The 22,780-nt window shown below is 40.4% G+C and overlaps 1 protein-coding gene across 1 annotated transcript in view; it reads right to left on the bottom strand.

The window, feature by feature from the left end:
• The window catches only part of scn1lab (sodium channel, voltage-gated, type I like, alpha b), a 61,783-nt gene that overhangs the window by 26,379 nt on the left and 12,624 nt on the right, over positions 1–22,780 (bottom strand). Inside the window, exons 3-15 of the mRNA XM_041781717.1 lie at positions 22,093–22,211; positions 21,753–21,842; positions 19,812–19,940; positions 19,251–19,342; positions 15,359–15,652; positions 12,027–12,090; positions 10,498–10,639; positions 9,954–10,160; positions 6,777–7,055; positions 4,768–5,109; positions 2,351–2,483; positions 2,030–2,268; positions 1,779–1,952 (exon numbers count right to left, since the gene is read on the bottom strand). Of these exons, the coding sequence (XP_041637651.1) occupies positions 1,779–1,952; positions 2,030–2,268; positions 2,351–2,483; positions 4,768–5,109; positions 6,777–7,055; positions 9,954–10,160; positions 10,498–10,639; positions 12,027–12,090; positions 15,359–15,652; positions 19,251–19,342; positions 19,812–19,940; positions 21,753–21,842; positions 22,093–22,211 (2,304 nt within the window). The remainder of the gene's footprint in view (positions 1–1,778; positions 1,953–2,029; positions 2,269–2,350; positions 2,484–4,767; positions 5,110–6,776; positions 7,056–9,953; positions 10,161–10,497; positions 10,640–12,026; positions 12,091–15,358; positions 15,653–19,250; positions 19,343–19,811; positions 19,941–21,752; positions 21,843–22,092; positions 22,212–22,780) is intronic.

The following is a 22,780-nucleotide window of genomic DNA, read 5'->3' as shown; positions in this document are numbered from 1 at the left end:
CGAGGAGACCAGCTGCTGCAGTTTTGGTGGAGGAATGTTGTCCCATTCTTGTCTGATGTAGGATTCTAGCTGCTAAACAGTCCTGAGTCTTCTTTGCCTGATGTTTCTCTTTATGATGCCCCAATTGTTTTCTGTTGGTGGAAGGCCTGGACTGCAGGCAGGCCAGTTCAGCACCTGGACTCTTCTACTGCAAGGCCATGCTGTTGTGAGCGAGGTAGTATGTTGTTTAGCAATGTCTTGCTAAAATACCAGAGGCCCAAATGGGAGAATATGCAGTTCTAAAACTGCTATACATTTATTAGCATTGATAGAACCCACTCCATAGCCACTTAATGTAACCCCATACCATCAGAGATGAAGGTTTTGAATTGTGCATGGACTTAGTGGTTTCCAAAAATAATTCTACATTCTTATTCTTGTGACCACAGAACAGGTTTCCATTTTATCTCAGTCCACTTAAAATTAGCTTTATCCCAGAGAAGACGGTGGCGTTTTTGGATCATGTTCACATATGGCTTTTTCTTTCTATGATTACTACAATTTCAATGTAGTCTTGTCCAAAGTGATGTTCTTCTGAGAGATGGACTGGTTTTAATGGCGTTAAGGACGGTGCTCAAGAGCCCACACTGGATGCTGAACCCCCAGTCTCCTATTCCAAAGTCAGTGGTGTAAACCACTGAGCTATCCAGCCCCTCATAATACAGCTTTGCTTGCATTTGTGGATGACACGGCCAATTGTGTTGACGGACAATGATTTCTGGAAGTGTCTGTGAGTCGGTGCAGAGGTTTTCAAGCCCAGAAACATGACTGGTTTTAATGCAGTGCTGCAGATCATGAACATTGGCCTTGCCCCTTGAACACAGAGATTTCTCCAGATTATCAGAATCTTTTGATGATACTATGGACTGTAATTTTATAATGAGGAACATTTCCTGAAATCGTTCCAGGTTTTTAGACAGTCTTTCGTAGAATGATGAACCTCTGCTCATCTTTACATCTGAGAGACTTTGCCTGCTCCTTTTAATGCCAGTCATGTTACTGATCTATTGCCAATTAATAGAATTAGTTGCAAAATGCTCCTCCAACTGTTTTAATAAGTACCACTTACTTTTCCAGCCTTTGTTGCACCATACCTACTTTTTTAGAAAGATGTTTCTGCCATCAAATTCAAAATGAGCACATATTGTTTCCTGAAATGGCAAAATGTCTCAGTCTCAACATCTGATGTTGTTCATGTTCTATTGTGAATACAATATGGGGGAAATGCATTCTGTTTTTGTTTACATTATACAAAGTGCCCCAACTTTTTTGGAAAAATGGGGTTGTAAATACATGACCGTCAACAAGACCGTCAACAAGAAGTATTACCTTTCTTTCTTGTTACAGATTTTAATTCACCATTTTTATGACACCTACACGTAGACATTCATAACAACAATACAGAAAAGGACATGCTCATGGTGATGGTCTTGATTGATTTGAAGGTTTAGCTAAAAAGCATTCATTCAAATATCAGCTTCAGAAACTTTCAGTCTTTCTTAGCACAGGTACTAGAAAACATTAACTATCAAGCTGCATAAGGTGACAAGAAAAAAACACCGTGCCCCAAAGGTCTCACCAACTCTCAGTGGAGTCTTTCAGGTAATGCACAAAAGCTCTCATTACATCATTACTTCATTAATGGCATACATGTTATTGAGAGAGCTGTTGTGTCCTGACCCTAGAGGTACAGGGACATCTCATCTTTTCTCTTTCAGAGAAGAGGTTTTTGTTCTTACCAATCTGAAGGACCTGAGCACAGACAAGCCTTCCACATTAGACAAGCCAAGCTCCATGAGGCTCAGACTAACTATGATGCCGTCAAAGATGTTCCACCCCTGCTGGAAGTAGTAGTAAGGATCCAGGGCGATGATCTTGAAGCACATCTCTGCTGTGAATATGCCTGTGAACACCTGATGTCAAAAAACAACACGTTAGATTAACGTTTCATATGTTTTACGGTTTTGGACAGTCAGAGAGTAATGCTTGCCTGGTTTCCAACTGAGAGAACGTTGTCAAACTCTTTCGTCATTGGGTAATGCTCCATAGCCATGAAAAGGGTGTTGAGTACGATGCAAATAGTGATAGCTAGATCCACAAACGGGTCCATGACCACCATTCTGACAATCTCTCGGATTTTTAACCATTGTGGGCAACAGTCCCAGATCAGGCAGGTGTTGGCAAATCGGTACCAGCAGGGGGGGCACTTCTGTCTTGATTCTTCAAGCTCTGGAAAAGCCAAATTTCATTATGGTGTCATGCACTGAGTTTCTGTTTCTGACCATGGAAAATCACGTGGCCTGATCTTTACCTTCCATGGTGTTGGTGAGGATGCTGGCCACACTCATGGCTCTCGGCCGGCCTGCTGGTTCCTCTAGATAATCCATGGATGGCTGGTGAAAACCTGACCGACGTTTCCTAAACTCTGTGTCTGTGGTAGTACCCTGAAAAATAAAAAATAAAACAAAAACAAAACTTTCCAAATGTGCTAAAGGCTGGATGTGTTGGTGCTTGTGTCTGACCCTTTTTTTGGTCCAACAAAAGTCCAAAATTCAGCAGAAGTTAAAACACGTCTGTGGTTTTACTGAAAGAATAAGAAATAAAAAATGCAAGGAAACTGTGAGGGTACATCCTCTGTGGTCTCTGAATATGCAATTTTCAATTCTCCTGTAGCTAATAGGAACCTTTTATTTTTTAAAGGTTAAAGTCCTTCATAACAACCAATCAATAGTCAGTAGGGTTCAACCTCTGGGAAAAATGACAATCAAATTTTCTATCCATTCAACAGCCATTAAGAAGCAGATATTGAAGATATTTTTTTCATTGAAGATCTCGGTGGGAACCAGTCTAAAGTCAACAGGGTTCATCCACTTGGGACACTGAAGGTAACATTTTTAGTTGACCAACAGCCAATAGAAAGGAGATGATGTATTTTGGAGCTTAAACTATCCTCTGAGGAATCTGAAAACGAACGTTTTGTTCATTTAATACCTATTTAGAAGGACAGGATCCGTTCAGGAGAAGAAGGGGGAACCAATCCAAAAGTCACTAGATTCATCCTCTGAGGAGACTGAATATTAAATTTCTACTCATTTGGCAGCCGGTGAAAAGGACAGGAGACGTTAAGAAGCTTTTTCTTAGCTCATGATTAAAGTGTGTTCATCCTCTGGGGAAACTGAAAGCCCAGGTTTTGTCCATTCAACAGTCTGTGAAAATCTGAGGATATATTTTGGACTTTGTTTTCACAAAAGATTCTAATAGAAACCAATCAAAAGTTAGAAGAGTTTATCCACTTAGGACACTGAAAACAACATTATTGGTTGACCAACAGCCAACAAAGGGAGATGATTTATTTTGGAGCTTAAAGACACTGTCCTCTGAAGTGGGAACCAATCCAAAGTCACTGGATTCATCCTCTGGGGACACTGAATAATATATTTCTGTTTAAAGACTTTACTAAATCATTAGAACCCTCTGTAGCAAACAATCTAAAGTTACCAGAGTTTAGTCCCTTTAGGGGAACTGAACATAAAATTTAATTTATCTGACAACCAATAAGAAAGACAGGATGGATTTTTGTTCCATTGAAAGGAACTAATCCAAAGACACATCAGTCTACCCTCATGGAAAACTGAAAAACTGAAAAATCTAATTTCAGTCTGGACCTTGTGTTCATTAAAGACCTCAGTATGAACAAATCTAAAGTTACCAGGGTTCATCCTCTTGGGATACTGTATATTAATATTTATATTTATACTGCAAGCAATGAAAAGAAGAGGATATTCTTTGGAGGTTTTTAGATTAAAACCTCAGTAGAAACCAATGTAAAGTTACTAGGTTTCATCCTCTTAGGAAACAGAATATAAAATATTGAATTCAACATCCAGTCACTAAGAAGGAACATTTAGGACTTTTTTATATTACGGCTGAAAAAGAAGAGTAAAATCCTGAGTGGGCACAAATCCAAGGTCAAAATGGTTCATTCTCTGGGGAAACTGCATATCATATTCACATTCAAAAGCTACCTGGGTTAATCCTTTTAGGACACTGAATATTATATTTCCATTCATACAATAGCCAATAAAAAAGACAGCATGTATTATGGGGCTTTTTAGATTAAAACCCCCAGTAGGAACCAATCCAAAGTCACCATGGTATATCCTCTGGGATAATGAATATTATATTTCCAATCACTGAAAAGCTACGTTTGAACTTCTTATCATTGGAGCCCTCAGGAAGATCCAATCCAAAGTCAACAGTATTCAACATCTGGAGACAATGAATATTACATACAATACAATATTAATTTTATTTTGGTGTACAAATTAAAGATATAAGGATATACTGTGGAGCTTTCTTATAATAGAAGTTTTTAGAAGTATTTTAGAACCAATCAGGTTTGGGCTGTTAAACTAAGATGGATCATGAATGTGGGAAGGTGTTGAGCAACGGAATTAAGAAGTCTTGATTTCTGTTTTCACAAGATTTGCTGACAAAAAATAATAAAACCTATCCAACCTTGTTTTTACAACATTTAAAAAAAGAAAACTGTGAACATGTAATCAGGCACATGTACATTTCACATGAGAAAATTTAAACGCCTCTTATTTGTTAGTAGGTGTAGAAAAAAAACTATAAAAATTCAAATTAACCAATTAAAACATAAGAAAAAGAGATGGGAATAAAAGGAAAGCCAATGGGAAAATAAAGCATGAAAACAAAAGTCACCTCAGGCAGCAGGAGACCTACAGGAGAGGTTGTAACAGAAGTTCCACCGACCAGCGACACCACACCGTTGCAGTCTACGGCGCAGTGCATTTTCCCGTTGGCAGGCAGCATGATCCGAGGGGCGCCAAGGCTGGTCTGGCTGACGGCGCTGCAGCGGCGCTCGAGTCGACGCGGCAAGAACAGGGAATTCCGTCGACTGTCACTTTCCTCGAAGGTGCTGTGCTCGTCGTCGGCAAAGTCGTTCTCGGAGCCCATGTCGCGCGCCCGGCCACGAAAGCTGAACAGGCTGGCACGGCTGTTTCTCCGAGGTGAGAAAATGGATCCACGTATACTGAGGAGGGACTGATACAAAGACAGAGAGGAGACAGGTGAAGAGAGTAGGTCTGTCTCAGTTCAAAATTTTTGTAACTTGGATGTGACACTAGTACAAATCAAATGTTTTAGAAGTTTTAGACACCTAATATCAGGCCATTCCTTCTATCTTAATTGTACGAATCACTGGTAACATTTCAGGATCAAAATGTAGACCGTTGGCAGGAGTTAACCTTTCAGTTACCATTGATGATTAAAATTATGATAACCTTGGGGGGCGGGGGGGATACAGCTCTTGACGACAGAAAAAAAGCTTGCAAGGATAGAGAACAGACACAAAAAACACATATTTATAGCTGGGTGGCAGTGTAGTGTGCAAAAAGGGTGGTAATTTGTCAGAGAATGCCAAAAAGTCTCTATATTTGCCTTTACGCAGACGATCGTCATCTCTTTATGTCTAACAATGATGCAAATGTGCTCACAGATTGTCCAATGTCACTTGATTTCTCCTTTACTTTTTATTTTTTTCATTAGGCTAGAGTTTGCAGCCAGTTAAGCTAGCATTGCATAATTTCTGCATTTCTGCCTAGTGCTGCATTTAATGACACATTATTGCCACTATTAGCCACATTTCACTACTTTTACATCTGTTTTTGCTTATTATAACCACATTTCACAATTTATGTTAATTTTCACCACTTTCCCATTTTAACCAACTTTTGCTAAATTTAATGTCACATTTCACAATTTTTCTGCCAGTTTTTGACATTTCTCACACATTTCACTATTTGTTATGTCTGTTTTGCCACTTTTAACCAGTCTTGCTACTCTGAAAATCCCTTTTCACCACCTTTCTGCCCATATTTGCCACATTTTACCCAATTTACTACTTGTAAGTCTGCTACATTGAATATCCAATTTCCCCACCTTTCTGCCTGTTTTTGCCACTTTTAACACATTCTTGCCACTTTGTCTACTTTATTGTCCCTGTCATCCAACTTTTGCAACTTGAAATATTTTTTTGCCATTTTTAACCCATTTTATTATTTGTTAAGCCTGTTTTTGCTGTTTTAACTCATTTCTGCCACTTTGTGTTCTTTATTGCCTCTATCTTCCAATTTTTACCACTTGAGAGACATTCTGGACATTTTTTAACCATTTTGCCACTTTTAAACCCTATCCACCACTTTCTTTGCCAATTTTTGCCTCTTTAATCCATTTGCCACTTACCGCCTAGTGTTGCCTCTGTTGAGCTATTATTGCCCCTATTAACCACTTGTTATGACTATTTTTTGCCATTTTTGCCTATTTTGCTATTTGTTATGGCTGTTTTTGCCACTTTCAACTCATTTTTGCTGCTTTAATTTCCCATTTAACCACCTTCAAACCCAATTTTGTCAATTTTAACCAATTTTACTATTTGTTCAGCCTGTTTTTGCCACTTACAACACATTTTTATTCTTAAAAGGGTTTACCTTTTAGGAAGGCTATTCTATGGCACAGATGAATAAAATGTATGGGTTGCTTTGATAAGAGTTGTTATTATTCAGGTAAAAAAATAAATTTGGTTATCATAGCTGAACATGATTTTTTTGACCTCCATTCGCTCCCAGTGTGGCGGGGCCCCAGAATGCTCCACATTACCCCCACTTCCTGGCAGCCTTGCTGACAAATCTGGCTTGTCAGGAAGTATTTACCTGGTTGGGTGATGAGCATCTTTTCTCATATGACAGCCTGTTGGCATCAATAGAGAAGCGAAAACTGGATCTTTTGATGCTGTCCTCAGATGCAGACTTGTGGAACTTGTCCCTGGCCCCCCTCTCCTCCTCCTCCTCCCTCTGCTTCCTCTTCTTCCGCCTGTTGCGTCTCTCCTTGGCGCTTTTCGAGCTCAGCTTTGACGTCCCTGAGGAGGACTCTGAGGTGGGGCCCCCTCTCCCGCTGTACTCTCCGCTCTCGGTGGCTGCTGCCGCAGCAACCTGCCATCCAATGGGAGCACAAACACAGTTGTCATGGCGACCCAGTGCCTGTCTCAGAGTCTCTGGCTGACTAGAGTGGAGGAGAGAGCCTGGCAGCAGCGGCAAAGGCAGCCAAATAAGCCTGAGACACCTTCTAAAAATGGTCGGCTGAATGTTTACAAGCAAACCAAAACAATACTGAATCCTTGCATCTTTCATACAAGTGAGAGTAAATCTGTTTGGATGCTGGGTTAGGTAACAGCTTTTGTTTTGTAGGAAATTAGCTCTTAGAAACCAAGTATGCTGATCAAATCCCTGTGCAGAGAATACAAAATCTGTTCCATGATACAAGAAAGAAACACACTACTTCATTTAAGGCATTCATGTTTTCTCCGAAGATTACTACTAAACATTAAGGATTGCTTTTGGGAAGCTCGCTCCCTAAGACAGGAGTAGATCAACTTGAATCATCCCCAAAAATATCAGACTCTCAAAGAGTTCCACAAAACGTACGGCACTGTAATCATACAGAGGATTTGAGAGTCTGTCATGGCAACCGCTGCACAAACAACAACACTCCAAATGTGCAAAAGCCTGATAAGACTGCGTTGAGCCTGGCAGCTACTGAAAGAAAGAGCAGGGGTGAAACACAAAACAAGGAGAAATCTTTCACTGAGGCAGGATGATGCTGCGTTTACAATCATTCAGAATGGAGAAGGTTTAGGAGATTAAGCTTGTGGATTATCTTCAGCCATTATACAACTATTCATGTACATTAACTATCTATATACAAATAAAGTTCTACAAAAAAGTATGGCATCTTCAAGGAAGGTAAGATTCTGTGCTTTTAAATTGTGTTGTATCTGCAGTCTTACAATGCAGGAATACACCGTTACACTGATGGCCTGATTAACTTTAAATGGAATGCGTTTTTTCCTCTTGTATCCCTTGCTTTCGCACCATCACAAGGTCTGACTCAGTGCATGTAGCACCAATGATAATCAGGCACAAACGTGCCCATAAGTTGCCCTTTCTTGCACAGTTTGTTCCTGTTTTCTATCTGAATGTGAAGAGAAGCCATCTGCATCTTCGTCAGGGCTGAACTGTGCTCTCTGAGTGGTAGAGTGCCAAAATAAAGATGATTTAAGAGGGGAGGAGAAACTTTTCAAGTTGATGGAGGGATCAGAATTACAGTGCCTTTTTAAAAGTATTCACCCTGTTGGATGTTTTACCCTTTTATTGATTTTGTAGATCAATCATGGTCGAATATTTATATAATTAAAACCCTTTAATTGCCTACATGAAAACATATTTCTACATAGTGTCAATTAAACAAAAACATGTGAGGTAAAATAAGAGACTGCATCAATTTTCACCCCCTTTAAAGTGACTGTCTTAATTGGTGCTAGTAGTTAGTGACATGAGGATCACCTGAGTGCAGTGAATGTGTCATAAGTGACTTTAGTATAAAGACACCTGTGTCTGGAGACGACTAGTGACAGAGGCCACCAAGACACCTATGACGACTCTGAAGGAGTTTCAAGCTTCAGCAGCTGAGATGGGAGAGACTCTGCAGACAACAACTGTTGTCCGGGTCCTTCACCAGTAAAAGCTTTTATGGATGAGTGGCAAAGAGAAAGACACTGTTAAAGAAATCTCAGATTAAATCTGGACTAGAGTTCACCAAAAGGCATGTGGGAGACTCCATGGTCAAGTGGAGGAAAGTTCTTAGGGTCTGATGAGACTAAACTAGTGCTTTTTGGCCATCGGACAGGACGCCAAACACTGCACATCACCATAAACGCACCATCCCCACTGTGAAGCATGGTGGTGGCAGCATCATGCTGTGGGGATGCTTCTTGGCAGCCAACCCTGGAAGGTTTGTAAAGGTAGAGGGTAAAATGATGCAGCAAAATATCCGAAAATCCTGGAGGGCAAATCTTATTCAGTCTAATATAGAGACTGACATGATAGAGGTGAATATTTATGCAGTCATTTTTTTAATTGTACATATTTTATTGAAATGACATTACTTTGAAGATATCTTTTTTCACAGTGACATTAAAGAGGTTTTTTGTCATCATTGTGGTCACAAAGCCAAATTATATTGGCAATGATTGATTTATGAAAAAGGGTAAAATATCCAGGGGGAGGAATACTTGAAGGGACAACTTGAAGAAAAACAGCTTCATACATGTGGATGAATTGTAGAGCCTCTTCTTAAGCTCTACTTAGATTATTAACAGTCATCTCAAAGTATAATTTAAGTCTTTGTTTAAATCTTACAAAAGCAGGAAAGCTTTCATGATCACTGGATGGTTTGTGCCCTTTTATTTACTGAAGTGCAGTTACCACCAACTCGCAGCACACAGAAAAATAACTACAACTACTTGGGTATTAGCAATGGAGCCATCATTTAGTGGTGCAAAAACTGCATCATCTTTTAGCAAATCAGGGTGTATGTTTCCTAGAATAAGCTTTTGTGGTGCCAAAAATGCTTAAATTGTGTCTGTTTCTTTAAATTTGTAGCTAGTAGAGCATCAGAGTTAATCCACAAGTAGCTGTAAATACCTTTATCTTACTCTACTTGACCATATTGGCATATACATTAGTGAGACTTGTATTTCTAATATCATATAAAACTGCAGGTGCAGAGTTCATGAGACAATGACCAAGAGCTTATGTTATCCAGCTGTCTGTTCTACGTGCAGCAGGACAGAAATAGATTGTCTTTGTCTTCACAAGCAGTTGACCTATTGTCTGGTTGGTTGCTCAGGCACACAAGGTATAGCTCCAGCCTTTTACATGGCATACAGATAATCAAACAGTCACGCTAAAAGAGCTATTTTCATCCTGCACGTTGCCTTCTCTGCTCGGGATTCTAACTTGAATTCAAACAGTAAGAGACAAATGTCCTGCCTGTGCCTCCTCCTGCTGTCTCTTCAGCTGCTCCAGCATGGCCTGGAACTCCTCCTCCTTCTGCTGAGCCTCCTCAATGGTCGCTTGGTTCTGCTCGTCATAAGCCATAGCTACCACAGCCAGAATCAAGTTGACGAGGTAGAAGGAGCCCAGGAAGATGACAAGGACGAAGAAGACCATGTAGGGTTTTCCTGCCGCACGTAAAGTCTGTTCGAGAAACAGGAGAGGAGGAAACATTGTTGGGATTTTGCTTGAAATTTAAGCATGTGGGGGTATTTTTTGTTCTTTTATTTCTTTGTTGTCCAAGCAACATCATATTTGGTGTTGAGTCGTGGTCAACAAATTGTTTGGTGACTTAGCAAATGTCAAGTTGCTTCATTGTACTGCTGCAAAACAAAACACAACAAAAACTTACATAACAGGCTCAGCCTATAATTACATAATGGCGCACCCTTTGAAAACCATGCTAAACACTTAACATTGAAGTGTATGGGAAATAAAGCAATACATTTATGAGCAAAAATCCAGTCAAGTGTAACCGAACCTGCTGGTAGAGGTTTTCCCAGTAGTCCTGCGTCATGAGCCGGAACAAGGACAGGAAGGCCCAGCTAAAGGTGTCGAAGCTCGTGTAGCCATAGTCGGGATTACGGCCAGCTTTGATGCAGATAAAGCCCTCTGGACACAGCCTGTTGGAACAAAAAGGTGTTATAGATCCAGATAATCAAAAAACACCTACTTTTCTGTGTGCTTTAAAACCCTCTTCTTCAGCAGACTGCTTTACTTTGTCCTCATTTATGTGTAAATATCATCAATCTGCAGTCTCCAGTGTTGCCTACCTTCTAGTATAATTAGAGGTACATATCATACTTTAGAACAGTGTTACTCAAACCCTGCTCAACCAAAGAGTCAAATTGTTGAAAAATGCTTTTGCAAGAGCCACAATCTAAATGGTGAAAAGTGGCAAAATGGGTTAAATTGACAATAAAAATAAGTGAAAGGTAGCAAAAATGGTCAAAAAGCAGCAAGAAAGTGGCAAAAAATAGGTGAAAAAGAGAGAAAATAGGCATACAATGGACAAAACTGGGTGCAAAGTGACAAAAAAATTTAGTTCCATGTGGTCAACAATGCGGTAAAAATGAGTGTAAAGTGACTAAAACGGGCAAAAAGGTGGGGAAATGGGGGGAAAGTGGCATTTAATGGCAAAAGGCATCTTAAATGGGTGAAAAATGGCAAAAACGGCAAAAGATGAGTGAAAAGTGGCTAAAAGAAGTGGTAAAAATGGACAGAAAGCAGCAGAAATGGATTAAAAGTGACAAAAAAATGTAAAAAAGGGACAAAAAAATGCAAATAAGGGCAATGGAAATATACAGAGTAAAAATAAAGGTGGACAATTAAGTTTGACCATTTATACCTACCGTATAAGTGTGGGGAAACAAACTGATTAATGTGACTTGCAATGGATAATTTCTGAGGTCAAAGTCTCTATTATAAAGATTTCTGGGGACATATATTTAAAATTAAGACATACAAGAGCCCCATATCATCACAAAAGAGCCACATGTGGCTCAAGAGCCACACGTTGAGTATCACTGCTGTAGAAAAATATCACATAGAGATTGACCATAGAGACTGAGGCATGGTGTTAGTGGAAATGTACTTTTCAATAAACTTTTCTCTGAGTTTCTTGGGGTGTTCTTTTGTCTCATGGTGTAATGGTAGCAAGGCAGACCGATTAACCAGTGACTGAACCTTCCAGACACTACATATTTTGGTTATTTGAAATTACTTTGTAGAAATCTGTCTTCACTGTGACATCAAAGCGTTCTTTTTTAACTTTTTTTCAAAGAAGCCAAATTATATTGCGCAGGATTGATTTCTTAACTTAATAAAAGGGCAAAACATTCAAGTGGGTGAATAATATTTGTAGGCACTGTATATGGGATGCACCCACAGTTAACCAGCAGTTAAAATTCCACTGTCGCAGCATGTTGGTGAGTGTCGACACTAATTTTCTACGCTCAGCCTTGCTGTGTGTCTAATTGGCCTTATAAATAAAGTATGTCAAACCCTTACCCAGCGCCACTTCCATTCCCGCATAGCAGAGCATCCTTACGGCCAGGGAGGTAATAGTAATTACCTGGAGGAGAGGGGACACAGAGTACTGTCAGTCTGAGCAGCATCACAGGTGTGAAAGAGCAGATGTGAAGAAGCAGGAAGGACTGATGTCTGCGACAGAAACAAAATGCACCCTGTAGGTTTCTCTAAAGTGTTTTTGTGTGGTATACTAATGTAGACAGAGGAGGGTGGTGATTTGCTTTTTTTTGTTTTAACACCCAACTGCATTAGTCATCCTTTTGGTGACTGCGTCTTTGTGTGTGTGAAATAAGCCCTTTTGAGTTTTGAAGCATTAACACCCACTCTGTTATTTACCACCAAACTGTTACTAACCTGCTTTTATAGCTGAATATTTGGAAATCATCACTGTGTTCATTCTGAGAACAATGTGACCAAATTTGTGCAAGAGTGAATACGTTTTAATTTCTGGTCGTCAATAGCTATGTCCTTATGCAGCGCATGCTTCCAAAAACGTTAGGACAGGGGCATGAGGAGACTGGGAATAAGGTGGAATGTGAAACAACACCTGGAGCATTCAACAGGTAAGTGCATTAGCTGGAAACAGGTGAAAGCACCATGATTGAGTATAAAAGGAGCACTCCAGAAAGACTCAGACATTCACAATCAAGACTGTGCCGATCCATCAGGTTGCACTTCATTTAAAACTGGCTGTAAAAGTGTGCTGTGGTCTGACGAGTCCATGTTTTAATTTGTTTTTGGAAATAATGGAAGAACTAATGAAGCAATGAACATTCAGATAGTTATTAACGTGAAGTTTAAAAGCCAGCATCCCCAAAAGTGTGAGGGTGTATTAAGTGTCCATGGCATGGGTAACTTGCACATCTGTGAAAGAGTGCAGGTACTAGACCGGCTAGTTCTCACACTGTCTCCCATTCAAAATGTCTGAACCCAAAAATACAAATACAGCATCCCTGCCCCATTGCACAACTTTAGATGTACAGTACTGTGCAGAACTTTTAGGCATGTTTGGGGCAAAAATTCAGGCTGAAGTAAGGCAAAGAGGTGGTGAGTTAAAGGCACCATCGGTTGTGAAGGAGGATTGACACAACCCTTGTCATGCTCTGGATGATATTACTAGGGGTACGGGAAAATAATCTTCTAAAAATAACAAAGTCTACACCTTTAGGGTGGAGCAAGGGGTAGATTTTGAGACTACGCATGGCCTAGGATATCATCTGGGTGGCCATGAGCCCCTCCCCTTTCTGGGGGGGAAACAGTCCTTAAAAATGAACAGCAGTCAATGGGAAAGATTGGGTTTTCAGGGATTTAAAAGCTTAAAATATGAAAACCATGCGGTTAATGAATGTTTATGAAATAAACAAACTTATAGATGTACATAAAGAAGTGTTCAGGCTCCCTCGGTCAAAATGACAGCTGAAATAAGCTTTTGTCAAATTTTCCCCTCATGATGTCATGCGGGGAGCAAGCCCCGTCCCCAGGTTTAGTTTGGCCCTCCCTGCTTGGAAGAAAGCTCCACCCTCCTCTCCTCCTGATTCAAGGATCAGGAGAGCCACATCCATTAAGCTACATCCATTTCCTGAGAGGGGCGGACTCAGACAGCTCAAGCCACAGACACAGAAACAGCTCGTTCTGAGCAGGGCTGAAACAAAGGGGATTTTAGACATGCAAAACTCTAATACTGGAGTGTTTTTTTAGCAACAAACTTCACAGGCATGTTTTGGGTTACCCCTGAGACAAATCTAAATTTGTCTTAAAGGGGTAAATATGTGGCCTTTAACAGTTGAATTTGGTTAATATGCTGTCACTGATGATTGCTAGCTTAAAGTCATTAAGAACACAGCACCAGTCCAACATTTGCCCACTTTAGTCCTCTCTAGTTTCAGCCAAAAGACACAGAGCTATTTTCAAACACTCTTTCATCATTTGGCCAAACAAGATGCCTTGAATTATGGATCTTTAATTGTTTAAGGCACAAAAAGAACAAAATGCCTTTTAATCGTGCTGTTACTGATGTTTTCTAACTTGCTATCATTCAGTCTGAGGGCTTATTTTCCCCTAAATGGAGGCGCCACCACATTAGAAAGCAGGAAGTGATGTTGCACTTCTCTTATCCATTGCAAGGGGTAAAAATGCCCAGACAAAAGGAATGCCTTTGAGCTAGACCTTGTCTGCCATGCAACACACGTATGTGTCAACATGGGCTGAGGTTCACTCTGGCTGCTCCTTCTCCAGCGCCAGGTTGTGGCGTATCAGAGCCGTGAAGAATCTTTAGCAACCTACATGCCTAAAACTTGTGACTACATGTGGCAAGAATCTGAAAGATTTCAAGGTTAAAATTCTTGAAAAAACTAGCATCCTCATTCCCCAGACACTTATAAAGTGCTGTTAGTAAAAAAAAATGGTAATATAAACCAGTCACGGACTTTTGGAGGGTGGTGCAGACATCAAAGTCTAAATGCATGAAAATTTACATATTACACAATATCTCAATGTTTCTGAGAATTGGGGTTCGCACTACCACTGTTTCCTTTTCATGTATGAAGCTAACATCATGGATAAGGTGAAAAGCTGTTAAAAGTGGCCTCTGTGTGTGTGTTGAAAGAAAAGACATTTCAGTGACATGACTGAAAACCCAAAGAAAATTAGCTAAGCAGAAAATGAAAGCGTTAATGATCAATCACTGGCTTTATAAATGTCCAAATTCCATTATGGTGATAGAAAAAGGCAGAAACTACAGCTTAACAATGGTAGCCAACAGACCAAAGGATGACGTCAGCATTGCTATACTTCTTCATAAAGCCTACCAGACAAGCAGTCATTGATACAATTAAAATGCCAGATTTAATAACATCCCTTCCATCTGAATCATCCCTGTCCCTCTGCTTTCTTCTTTTCTTTCTCTGGCATTGCGTTGTTGTTTCGCTGCTGCACGTCCAATAAAGATCCTGCTGACGGTCAGTGACTCACCCCAGACAGCACTCAGGGCTGCTCATGCCACACAGATGGGATATAGGAAGATGACGGCAGGTAGCGAGGGGGAAAAGAGGAGGGTATCATTGTTGTGGCGATTATCTGCCACATTTACCACGTTCCCCCACCAGCTCTTGTTAGAGAGAGCGGCACGTGCTTGAAGCCATTGCTGTCACTCCTTATAACAGCACCAGGCCAACATGTCTGACCTCCCCCACTCCATAACCACCACTACCACCAACCTGAACCATCTCTGCATAAAAAGCATGTGACTCATGCCGTCTGCTCTGGACGCTAACTTGACCCTGCTTAACCCATCACTTTCACGCTCTTCTTACTATGATTGCTCATGTACTCCGTCCAGTTGAAGGCGTCCTCCGTCGAGTTCTGCAGGAACGTGGTGTTGAACTCTATCATGCTGTTGTTGGGGAACATGTCGCTGTTGAAAGTGTCATTGCTGCTGTTGGTGGCGTTGGATGAGATGGGCAAGCGCACACACTTCTGCCTCAGGTTGCCCATGAAGAGCTGCAGGCCAATGAGGGCAAAGACGCTGAGGCAGAACACGGTGAGGATCATGACATCTGATAGCTTTTTGACCGACTGGATCAGAGCGCCAACGATGGTCTTCAAGCCTAAAAGGGGAAAGGGGCAAGGGGTTGGAAGAGAAACATCACAAATAATTAATATTTGATGCAAAAGCCTCCATTAGAAAGAAGCTAAGAGCTAGCAGTAGCAAGCAGCAACATCGATCTGCAGTTAAGGTTATTGTATGAAATGTTAGCTTCATACAGCAACCATGCTAACGCAGATCACTGCTAACAGTGCACAAGAGAAAACTTTGTTTCTCGTGTCTGTTACAGTGCAAATGATCATCACTAAATGAAGTTTTTATGCGTGTATTGTTGCTTATGAAACAGCTTAAAGGAGCTCTTTTCAGAGTTAAAGACCAGTACACATGACTATGTGGTGTGCAGAAATGTCAATAAGGGCACCTCCAAGCACACATGCTGTTTTTATCCCTACAGGAATGGCAATTTGAAGGCTGAGTGAAGTAGCCTTTAGATTGGAGAATGATTGCTGTGATTAGCCGGTTGCATTGCTCTCAGGTTTCTCATGCAGCTGCATATGGATGGAGAATGGGTGGCCAAATACAGACAGAAGTCCAGTAAGCCTCTTCAGAAACTGAAGCTGAAGGTCCAGATGGTGACAATTTTGAAGTGTTATTAAAGTTTCCAGTGAAAAACTATGATCATAACTTTTATATCTAGCTTAAAAATGCTGCATGTGATAGTTTTAATCAATGAAAGATACTTAAGAACTACTTTAATCTTTTCAAAAATAAGCATGTCTAACCTCTTGCTGAGAACAAAACAAGAAGATCGATACCTTGGAACCATATACTCCATCTGTGTGTTAGCTTAGCTTGTTAGCTTAGCTTGTTAGCTTAGCTAGTCTCAGTGTAACAGCTAAAAGTGAAGACAAAAAGCTACCCTCATTGAAATACGACAGGCTCATTTAACCTTAAGGAAAACAGACATTTGTGTTTTCAGAACAAAATAGGAAGCTATTCTGGAGGAAAACAAAAACAAAAAAAACAAGCTAGCACATATATCCTGCTACAACCACCATGTTGCTATATTTATTCATTTATTTCTACAGATTAAGGATAAAAGCTTATTATATTTCTAACAGGTACAGCGTACTGGATAAGACTTAAAGAAAACACTGATACCGCTGAGCCATATAACCCAGTAGCTTGTTAGCTTAGCTTGTTAGCTTTTCTTGAGATATCATAGCTGGAAGCAAAGGTAAACAGCTAGCCAAGCTAATGTCAAAATATCCACTGAAGCACATCTTTTGCCAATAAAAGGAGAGATATGTGAATAGTATCTGTAAAAAAATTGTTACTGGAACTTTTTAGAGGTTTGAAGTTTTTAGAGGTTATTACTAGCCATGAAAATGTTGCCCATTAGTTCTGTGACAAACTACAAGCTGCCATCATGTTTTCTTTCTTATCAAAACTTTTAACAAGCAGTGTTTCACCTTCCTTACAGGTACAGCTTTCTAGCTGAGATTCAGATGAGAAAACTACTACCACTTAAGAGTAGGCCCAAATTGTTTGCTGTTTCCAGCACCTTGTTAGCTTAATTAAGCATCAAAGCTAGAATTAAAGGCAAACAGCCTCTATCTTAAAGATTGATGCCACTGAACAGAAGGGTACTTTCCAGCTGCATGTTAGCTTAGTTTGGCATCAAGGTTGGAAGCAAAGGACTACAACTAGCCTCATTAAATAAAACAACTTGTCTTGAAGCAGGCCTAAAACTTGTAAAGGTTAATCTTTGTGTTATCTGGCCAAAATAATATTGAGACTGCAACTTTTAAGACTTTTCTAGGCTACTTGCATGAAAAATAGCACTTAAGTTCCCTGCCTGAGAGCAAATTGTTATAATTATGACTCGTAGAGAACTAGCTAGCTATAGACAGCTAAACAGATTCTGCACAGGTACAGCTTACCAGCTAAGATTCAGACGTGAAGATTGATACCACTAAACAGTACAACGATTTGTTAGCTTAGCTTAGCTTAGCATTCGGCCTGGAGGCAAAGCCAGATCTAGCTAATGATATGCATCTAAACAGCTTATTTACAGGTAGAGCTTACCAGCTATGATTCAGATGTTCAGATTGATACCAGTATACATTACAATGTTTTTTTTTTTTTAGCTTAGCTTAGCTTTGGATAAAGCCTAGAAGCAAGTAAGTAGCCTCACTGGAATTTGAAATAAATGTTTTTTTAACTAATCTGAAGCTAAATAAAATTTAAAGAAATGATTTTTGAACAATATAACATTTAAACTGCATCCTTGAGGATGTTACCACTAGCCAAAAACTAGCACATAGCTTCTTGTTAAATGACAAGAGGTCATTTTTGGATGTTTCTGTTTTCATTTGTTTAGATTTATTAGTTTGAACACAGCACATCAAAAGGCAAGTTAAGTAAGTATCCTTTTTTTTACCTCTGGGTAGAATCGGGTTAACTGTTTTCATCTGCTATTGCTAAGCTAATCAAATCAGCTGCTAACTCTAACTTCATCTTTGGCGTACAGATATGAGAGTGGCAACAATTTACTCATTTAATTCTAAAAAAACACAGATATTTTAAACTTATTCTAAAAAATAACTATTACTTAAGGAAAATTAACAGAACAACACATCTCTCTATCTTACCTTTGCTGCGTTTACTATTTACATTGAGGTGTAAGGGGGAACTTTAACAGCATGGATGAAAGCAGCATGCGTTAGCATGGGTTTTTGCACTGCCACAAAAAGAGCCCACAATGTTGAAGCTGAGTCCTAATGCAGTTGTGATAGCTTGTCATATTGTTGAATAGGTGATCTTCTTTATTCAAAGAGGTCATGACAAGTTTTCCTAAATGACTTTTATGTTAGTTTGTGTGATAGTGATGTCAAAGTGTTAGTGTTCATCACACCATTGCCCAACCACCACTCACCATATCACAACTTCTCCAAAAAACGCACAACACTGAACGAGACATGCACAGGAAAACAAGGTAAGGAGGAACCCTACACACACAAGTGCTTGCCACCAGAAAAATAGGCTTTTGCAATGTCTCATGCAGAAACGGAAAAAAACAAATAGTGCACAAAATCTACTCTTAAGGCTCCCAAGGCAAGAATAGATTTCAACCAAAAGGAATTCTGCCTTAAAGGATGTATCTAAAAGCTATGAATCCTGTCAATCTGTGAAGATTGGAGCCAGATTCCAGCTTTTACTGGCCTTGGGACGAAGGCAGCATGAGGGACGGCGACGGGCGTCATCAGGCTTTAGCTACAGTGAGATGTGCTAAGATGTTAGCCAGTTAGCCGCTAGCATTTAACTTTTCGGGCCTCTCTCACCTGGAATGACTGATATAGTTTTCAGGGCTCGTAGAACCCTGAAGGTTCGCAGTGCTGAGACATTGCCCAGGTCCACAAACTCTGTGACATATCTGTAAGGGAAGGGAGGGGGAGGCAGGGAGGAGGAGGACGGGGGTGGGAGTTTTGGAAAGAGCACACACACGCACACAAATCAAGCACCCACACACATTTAAGGACAAGACAAAAGGAATCGGATGGGGAGGGGAAGGGAAGGGGGGAGAGGAGGGAACGGCAAACGGTCACGCACAGAGGACAAATGGCAGGAGTGCTGGCAGCAGGCACAAGCAGCCTTACCTGGTATAACTGAGATAGTTTTCAAAGCTCGTAATACTCTGAACGTGCGCAGAGCTGAAACATTGCCTAGGTTTACAAACTCTGTTATATACCTGCAGGATCAAATGCACAGTTATGACACAAGCAGAAACCATGAAATGAGCAAAAAAAAAAACACCCACATTTAAGGAATAAAACTACTTAAACATAGCAATATTTGTGGGAAAATCATTGCATTTTGCAAGAAATGCTGCATTACAGGCTTAGAAACAACAGAAATTCACTGTGCAGCCAAATGCTGAAAGCCTTTTTTTCAATTCTGTACACAAGTAGGTGAAGTAATTGAAGCGTGGAACACATATTGGCCAAGAATCTTCATGCTTTAGGCACTTACATCCATTAAAACAGACTAGAGTTGAGATATTTTGGCCATAAGCTCCAGATTATCCCTACTCTCAGCTCCTCTTCTCACATTCAGTAATAAGCTGCCGGCCTGATTAGCATTAAAAGCATTCGGCCCTTTCTTCATTTGACGCCATATCTCGTTAAGCTGATCCTAACGCTGCTTGTCACAATACTTACGCCATGAGGATAACACTGAAATCCAGCCAGTTCCACGGGTCCCGCAGGAAGGTGAACTTCCCCACACAGAAGCCCCTGGCCAGGATCTTTATAAGAGACTCGAAGGTGTAAATCCCTGTGAATGTGTACCTGGTAGAAAACAGATTGTTAAGAAGACAGGAAGTGTGGGGTTAGAGGAGGAAAGACACGCAGAGAGAGATAATGGTGTTTGCTTGCTACTTTATTGCTCAGAGAAGAGGTGACAGACAGCTTTATTGGATTTTAGGGATCTAGTGTGGTATACTGCACTTAAAAGAAAAGTTTGGCTGACCAGAAACTTTGCCAGTTTATTTTACTGCAGGTCGTATGTCTATTTAATTAAAATATTAATTAGGGATTAGAATAACAGTCAGACAGTGCCTATAAAAGGTATTCACCCCCTTGGATGTTTCACCCTTTTATTGATTTTTTAAAATCAATCATGGTTTATGTAATTTGGCTTCTTTGACATGGTTATTCGCCCCCTTTAAAATGACTGACCTAATTCAGCAGAGGTCCAGCCACATGATTGCAGTATGAAGACACCTGTGTCTGGAAGTTCCAGTCACTGGTTAATCAGTATTCCTGGCTACCATTACACCATAAAGACAAAAGAACACACTGGAAACTCATAGAAAAGGTTATTGACATATTCCAAGGCACTGAAGATCCTCCAGAGTTCTGTTAAATCGATCATCAAGAAATGTAAGGAATACTGCACATGTGTAAATCTGCCTAGACCAGACCGTCCTCACAAACTGAGTGGGCACACAAGAAGGAGACTAGTGAAAGAGGCCACCAAGACACCTATGACTACTCTGAAGGAGCTTCAGCAGCTGATAGAGATTTTGCAGACAACAACTGTTGCCTGGGTTCTTCACAGTCAAAGCTTTTTGGGAGAGTGGCAAAGAGAAAGCCACTGTTGAAGCAAAGTCATTAAATCTGGACTAGAGTTCACCAAAAGGCATGTAGGAGACTCCATGGTGAAGTAAAGGAAAGGTCTTTGGTTAATGAGACCAACAAGGTGCTTTTTGGCCATCAGACAAGGCGCCAAACACTGCACACCACCACGAACACACCATCCCCACTGTGAAGCATGGTGGTGGCAGCATCATGCTGTGGGGATGCTTCTTGGCAGCCAGCCCTGGAAGGTTTGTAAAGGTAGAGGGTAAAATGAATGCAGCAAAATACAGGAGAACTACAGCTTGGAAGAAGATTTGTTTCCCAGCAAGACAATGACCCAAAGCATACAGCAAAAGCTACACAGAAATAGTTTAAAGACAACAAGGTGAATGTTCGTGAGTGGCTGTATCAAAGTCCAGACCTCAATCCAATAGGGTTTTTTTTTTTGGTCAAAAAGGCCGAATTAAACTGACCATGATTGACTTATAGAATCAACAAAAGGGTAAAACATCTAAGATGGGTGTAGACTTTTTAAAGGCATTGTTACTGGGATGCTCAAATCAAATGTACTGAGAGGGAGCAGACTGAATAGCGTCACCAACTGAATGTAACATAGTTTTCGGCTGAGTCTACTTGGCTGTGGTGTGTACGCTCATAAGATTATGTGACGAAAATCATTTGAAACTGTCCTTGTGTTTGTGGTCTACTACATTTTGAAGTGTTTCAGATTTGAAAATCATTAAGTGTGTGGCCAGCCTTCGCCAACAAAGCTCTAACTGGAAATACATTAGCAATAGCGTCATGTAATTTGGAGATGATGGGCTGTAAAGCATGGAGTAAAAACTTGCTGTGTTAACTCAGGATGTCGTCTGCAGCATACGGTTTGAGTATCCAACAAGTATCCAACATGCAGTTTCCAACAGGATTTCAATAAGATTGTATTTCATTGTAATTAAAGCTCCTGTGAACTAAAATTGCTTTATTTTATAAGACAAAAGAGGAGAAAATGTGTGCACTTACTCTACATTCTTGGCCCATTCTGGGGGATTACTGTAGGTCATGAAAGCACAGTTGGTCAGGATGGTGAACATGATCAACATGCTGAACATCGTAGAGAGAAAGTCAAGGAATTCTGGCATCAAGCATGAAATATAACACTGTCTAATCTTTAAAGTATGTGTTCCTTACATTATAACTTTAATATCTAAATTGCCCAATAGCAGTAAAGCTTAAATACAATAAGAGTCTAAACCAATAAGGACATAAAGCCCCCATAATCAGCCCATTTAAATCCTCCGTTTGTCTGCTAAACCCTTTAATCCAAATCAAACTGTGTCCACAGCACATTGTGAAAGGATATGAGTGTACTAAAACTCTAATAGCTATCCTCCTCAGCGGGTTGAAGGGGTTTAAGATGTACAAGGCAGGAGTGGCGTTGAAACGGAAGATTGCCTTCCCGCGATTCAATACTATGAAGGTCTGAAAGAGAAACAAGAGAAAATTTATCTAAGAGCCTTTCGTCGTCCTTGTTCGCTTCTTTTGTCATATGAAAGAGATGCAGCACTCAGAATGGACATTAAAGCTTCGTTTCATAACCCTTTGTGTGACAGAGTTGCATCTTCCCATCATGCCTTCTCCGTGGTTGTATCATCAGGTTTAACAGCAGCGAAGCTAAACTGGCCTCTGAGCTGGTCTGAAGCAGGATGAGTGTCCTCTGGTGAGGACATGTTGGCACAGCGGCTCACCTGGCACATCAGCTCACATTAGCATTTAGCACCTCAGTTGGCCCGTGATTTAAAGACTTGGCTGAAAACATCAAGGTTGCATGGCTAATGCTAACTGCTAATGCTGCTGTTTTGTTTGTGAAGACTAAAGTGAAGCTAAATAAACTTTGTGGAAGGGATCTGAAAACATAAAATTCACAGTTACACAGAGCTACCACTTCTAAACATGCATCAAGACTGAAGCTAGCATAAGCTGGGTTAGCTTAGCCTATCAGAAAAGATGGAAATGAGACAAACAGGTAATTTGGCTACCTAGAAGGTAAA

The sequence above is a fragment of the Cheilinus undulatus genome, linkage group 24 (assembly GCF_018320785.1).
Source record: "Cheilinus undulatus linkage group 24, ASM1832078v1, whole genome shotgun sequence".
Taxonomy (NCBI): domain Eukaryota; kingdom Metazoa; phylum Chordata; class Actinopteri; order Labriformes; family Labridae; genus Cheilinus; species Cheilinus undulatus.
Note: the sequence above shows the minus strand (reverse complement) of the source record. Positions and strands in the feature narration are given on the sequence as shown.